Source organism: Stegastes partitus, unplaced genomic scaffold, assembly GCF_000690725.1.
Source record: "Stegastes partitus isolate 25-593 unplaced genomic scaffold, Stegastes_partitus-1.0.2 Scaffold6, whole genome shotgun sequence".
Taxonomy (NCBI): Eukaryota; Metazoa; Chordata; class Actinopteri; family Pomacentridae; genus Stegastes; species Stegastes partitus.
This window is the reverse complement of record NW_007577737.1, coordinates 1,163,291-1,169,033: the sequence shown is the minus strand read 5'-3', so window position 1 is coordinate 1,169,033 and position 5,743 is coordinate 1,163,291. Positions and strand designations below refer to the sequence as shown.

The window sequence follows — 5,743 nt, the reverse complement described above, 5'->3', positions numbered from 1 at the left end:
AGGAGACTGAGAGGGCAACTGTCAACACAGTCCTCACTGTGAAGCACGGCAGTGGAAGCATCATGACGTGAAGCACGGCAGTGGAAGCATCATGACGTGAAGCACGGCAGTGGAAGCATCATGACGTGAAGCATGGCGGTGGCAGCATCATGGTGTAGGAGGTTTCAATCAGAAGAAGGTTCTTTCCTCTGATTAGACATAAGTTGAGCTTTTTGGCCATCAGACTAGACGTTATGTTTTACAGACACTAACACTAATTTCAGTGGGTACAACAACAGCTTGCTGAGTAATTTTAAGACATTGGAAGGCATCAGGTGAAAGAATGAGTTGGTGCAATGACTGAAACTGCATCCTATGACTCTACGCTTAGTAGATGAAGTGATGACAGGGGGAGGGGACGACCCCTTTTATCTACCTACATAAAGGTAGATAGTGACCCCCACTAGGTTTTTCTTTTTCTGCTCAGAAATGTGCAGAAAAATTGTGTGCAGTAGGAAAGTCGTTTTTCTGTGCATATTTCCTTTGCTTTTAAAGCGACATTATAATAACTAACTAAATAAATAAATAAATGAAAAAATAAAAATAAATAAAAATAATAAAAAGAAAAAAGAAAAAATTTAAAAAATAATAAATTATTATTATTTTATTCATTTGTCTTTATATTTCTACTTTTATTAGCCCTTTCTTTTATGCATTCATTTTTGATTAATATTGCTTCATATATTGCCACATTATTTATTTTATTCATTCTTCTTTTTATTTCATTCTTCTTTTAGTGATTTATTTTGTGTAATTTGGCGCTCTCACTGCTCCATAATGTGGAGACGTCGGTAGAAATAATAAACAAATAAACAATAAAAACACACGTACAGATCCCTGTATATGTACAAATTAAGATACCGCACAGCTTCTTCTGAAAGTGTAAAATAATGAATAAATAATGGAAAACACATCAAATTGCACAAACCCTTGTATATGTAGAAAATAATAATATTGCACAAAATCTTTTAAATGCACAAAACATCCAGAATGCAGCAGAGTGACATATGAGTCATTGTTCACTGTTCTGCTTCACATTTTTGCCTAAAATGAATTTCCAGATTCTGTTTTATTTGTCCTCTAACAGGATCAGTGTTTATCTCCATGCAGCATCCCTGTAATCTCGCCATACGTGTTATGCTCTGATGCGGTTCTTGCCTCTAAAACATCCTCTGTGTATGTGTGTATGTGTGTGTGTGTGTGTAGGTGTGTGTGTGTGTGTGTGTCAGCCTGAGACATGACTCATCTGAGGCTTTTCCTGCCTCCTTTCTCTCTCCTTTTATTTTTTTGGTTGCTAGTTTTTGGTAGGATGATGTGTATGATAGGATTGCATTGTAATATCCGGGGGCGGGTCCACAGTGCGGAGTGGGAGTGTCCTTCCTACCAGGAAAACGCTGGAGGAGACCCACATTGCCTCACAGAGCCGCGCACTGCAGAGGAGCGAGCAGCAGCCACCGAGGAATATGTGCGCGTCGTTACGCACCGAGGGACGCCGGCGCAGCGCAGTCAGTGCGTCCCCGCTGCCTCTGCTCTAGTCCTGCTCGCTCACACCGCGCCGTTGTTCTCCACTTATGCTCTGCTGAAGGCTTCCCTGCCGCCTCTCCTGGTCCATCCCCGTCCCCTCCTCCCCTCTTCCTGCTCCTCCTCCTCCTCCTGCTCTCCGCCGTCCCGTCGCCAGGATGGACAAGACGCTCTGCAGTCCGCATCCCGGGACCAACAAAACCAACTCTCCCTCCTCGGAGCTGCGCGGCGGCTCGTCGTCGAGGAAGCCCGGCGGCCGGAGCGGGTCCCACAGCCCCGGCTCTGGCTCTCTGGGCGGCTCGGCCGGAGGAGCTGGAGGCGGCCGGGGCAGCGCGCTGGGGAACAGCATGAATCTGCAGCAGCAGCAGCAGCAGCAGCAGCAGCAGCGCAGGAGGCAGCTGGAAGGAGTCCTGAGCAAATACACCAACCTGATCCAGGGCTGGCAGAACAGGTAGGAGCGCGGAGGGAGCTGGATGGACGGGAGGAGGAGGGGGGGGGATTCACTTTCGGTTCAGGTGTCCGCTCGGGCTGCGTGTTGTTATTTGCCCCGTCCACGTTGCACTTTTACCACCACGTCACTGCGAGGGGGGAGGAGGAGGTGGTGAGGGGTTGAAGTCTCAGGAGCCTGCAGGCCTGATCAGGAACCACTGGGCTCACTCAGAACCGCAGAACAGGTGACTGAGGGAACAAAAAGCAAGTTGGAGATGTTGGAATGGAGACTGTTGGTCCACATGGTGCCTCCTCAGAGGCTGCAGGCAGCGGGGATGCTGTGTTTAGAGATGGAGCAGCAACTATTCTGGTCATTTATTATGAAAGAAATGCCCAAAAATGAGTATATTTGCTGATTTCCTGGTTTTAAAAGTAGTAAAGTGAACGTGTTGGAAACCATCTGGAGTCCTGAGAGGTCATCAAGTGTCATTTTACAGACCAAACTCTAACGATTAATCAGGAAAATAACAGTGAATAAGTGATCAGAAGATTCATTGATAATCACTAAATGAGGCTCAGTTATCTGATGTAGCTTCTTATTAATTTACTAAATGACTAATTAACTAATTGTTCCCATTTGGTCAACAAGAATCAAAGGATTTCTGTAAAGGTGGTTCATTTATGTTAAATAATAATCAGCCTTTATGTTGTTTAGCTGCCGTTGTTTGAGCTCTAAATGCAGCAGAAACAACAGAAATGTCAGCGAGAACAGTAGGTTTCCATGTACGATGCGTTTGAGTTGGTGTTTTGAGGACAAAAGAATAAAAAAAGCAAGTCCTGTAAGTCAGTAAGTCAACAAGCTGCAGCTAACAGTTGTTTTTACTGTTATTTCATCTGATTAAAGCTTTTTGGATCGAGGTTGAGTTCATTTTAATCTGATGCTTTTTCACATAGAAAGCAGGAAACCGACATTCACGAGTTTATTGCTGCTGCAAAGTTGAACTCTCGTCCCCTGCTGAGACTTTTACTGCTTCACCGTTTGACAAATACAATAAAAAATACTGTAAAGTATAGATCTGAGCTTCCCAAAGGTCAAGCCAGAGTCACAGACGTCTCGCTGACATTTCAGAAAACCTAACTCCTGCGCTGACCCGTTCCAGGTGGTTTTGTTTCTTTAAACATGTCGATATCGTCCCCTCACATCCTGCTGCTGGCGCTGTCCTACCGGAGCCCACGAACAGCTGCTGTGGAGACCACGGCAGCGCCTTATTGTGCCACCGAGCCCTCATGCAGCATTCATGGGTTCACTTCCTGCCCTGTCCGCTCTGCTCAGCTCAGACGAGAGAGGTTTTAATAAAGCAGCCACGAGTGAGTTTTTAATCTAAAGCGACTGCTCTGGATCATTATGAGCCAAGCATCTGGTTTCTTCTCTTAGCAGCAGAAGGCCTCTTCTTGTGAATCTTCTTGCGCAACATGAATTATGTAGCATGTTTTTTTTTGTTGTTCTGCAGCTTTCGTGAATTAGTTTCCTTCTCAGCCACACACGAGGATGAATGCGTCCTGTCGTGGCTGCAGAGGAGTGAGCTGGTCGGGTAGACGGGTGGAGAACAACCAGAGGAGCTGCATCCTGAGACTCACCCACAGGAACACCTGGACTAGAAAGACTCGCATGCTCATTTCTGAGACGTAAAAGTGATCAGAGGAGAGTCTCTGGTGGGACACACAGTCACTTTAAACTAGATGTGTCATTTCAGAGCTGATCCGATGCCAGGAGGAGGATTAATCGGTGGGTTTGTTCTCCGCTGCCCGTCCTGTTTGTGGCTCTGAAGCAGAGATTCCTCTCAGTTCACTGACCCGTTCCAGTGTGGACACAGATAGCGACGAAAACATCCCGAAAATGTGGCTCCAAACTGAGCAGCCGTCTAGTTCAGTCAGTCATTCTTTATTTCAAACAAATTAAAAGAAGAGAACAATAAGCTTATTAATCCCCAGCCTGTATTCCACTGATCCTAGTTAACCCAAACACTTGTTTACATTAATCTTTACGAACAAAAATAACCAAAACAAACTGTACAGGTGATTATTTGGCTGCACAGTAAATGATTTGGGGTTTCCAAATCATTTACTGTACAGCCAAATAATCACCTGTACAGTCAGTATAATGTCCTCTAGCAATAAGCTCCTGCTGACTCTGCTGTCAGTGACTTTTACCACCAGGTCTGATGAGCTAATGTACAATCTTCCCTCATTTGAATGAAAATATATGCATTTAAATGTACTTTTATTCCCCCGTCATGAGTTTCTGTTTGCTTCCTGCTCATGACTTTACTTAAACTGGTGATGTTGAGTTCTACCTGTAGAAGTAAATGAATGTCATTCCTGAAGTTGTGCTGTTATTACGTTTTAAATATTATATTTTACTTACAAATCCAGGGAAACTTAAAAAACTACGTCTTCCTCATACACCAGCTGTAGGGTGTGTTATTTATAATAACCAGTAATATAAAGGGTTCATTCTGCTCAAATTTTTCGTGGCTTTCTGCTCGAAACTTCCAGGTTTTCTTGAAATGTCATCGTCATACATACGTATATTTAATCTCTTTCACATTGTAGATCGACATATCAGGTACTTTCAGAAATCCTCTTTCAGCAGGTTTTTCGCACACTGAAATTTGAGGCTATGTTTGAACATCAATATCTGAGAAACTATTAAAGATAAAATCCTGAAATGTTCCCGGTTATTTCTCATCATTGATGCAGAAAATATCACTAGCTGGCGAGAGATTATTTGCTCTACTTGTTCAATTCTGATTGAGATTCTGAATAAATGGCACAATTAGAAATAAAAGGGAAAAATTCAGGCTTTTATGTCCAACAGATCCTCAGTTATTGTCATCATAATTCATTCACAGAAAAAATCTTGGATAAAATGTGTATTTGTGATGCTAAAATATCACAAATATGTTGTATCTATGCACAAATGTCATATCATTTTATGCTATCAAAAGGTTCAGCAGAGTTTGTTGGAAGAGTTTGATGGTTTTTCAGCTGCTTCTTGGTTTCTGCTTCATTTCTTTCCTCTACAGAGATGATGTAGAATATTTTTGGTGACTCTTTGTATTTGTTCTCGATCAGCTTTTAAATGTGCACAGATTGTTGCTCAATGGTTGTTGTGTGAACCATGTTGTCGACTTGCTGGTTTGTCATCGTCAGTGAATGATGAGCTGAGTTGTGTGTTTTGGTGATGAATTGGCAGTTTGGTGGGAGTCACTACTGCCATTGGCCTTTCAGTTCCCTAAAGTTCGGGAGGATACTGTGGTCAGTGGAAATGATGGTTTGTGTTGAGATGAGAGTTTTGTCAGCATTGCATAAGTGATCGTCAGTCACTGCTCGAGCTTATAGCCAAGAAGACTTTAATGCAGCCGCCACAGCTACAAAGCTACCGAGATACAATAAGCATCGATCAGCGGCACCACCAGCACCACTGACAGGAGAAGAACATTGATCATTGTTCTGCTGGAAAACCCTGAATCCTGGCATCGACAGTCATGACTCGATAATCTGAATGTAAAACGTTCTTCTATGTCGGATAGCAAGGCTGTCGGATTGTCAAGACGGAGGTCCAGATACAAGGAGGGCTTGATGCTGGAAGGCTCATTAGTTGTTAATCATTGTTCATAGTTGTTATAATAACTAGTAGGGCTGGTCCCAATAGAACTTTCTGCTCTCTGGATATTCAGGCTCAATTAATGAT

At 43.3% G+C, this 5,743-nt stretch overlaps 1 protein-coding gene across 1 annotated transcript in view; it reads left to right on the top strand.

Annotated features, from left to right (window-relative positions):
• Positions 1-1,609: 1,609 nt before the first annotated feature.
• Positions 1,610-5,743, top strand: part of LOC103356601 (oxysterol-binding protein-related protein 10) — a 101,852-nt gene continuing 97,718 nt past the window's right edge. Inside the window, exon 1 of the mRNA XM_008280822.1 lies at positions 1,610-2,011. Within this exon, the coding sequence (XP_008279044.1) occupies positions 1,719-2,011 (293 nt within the window). The 5' untranslated portion in view covers positions 1,610-1,718. The remainder of the gene's footprint in view (positions 2,012-5,743) is intronic.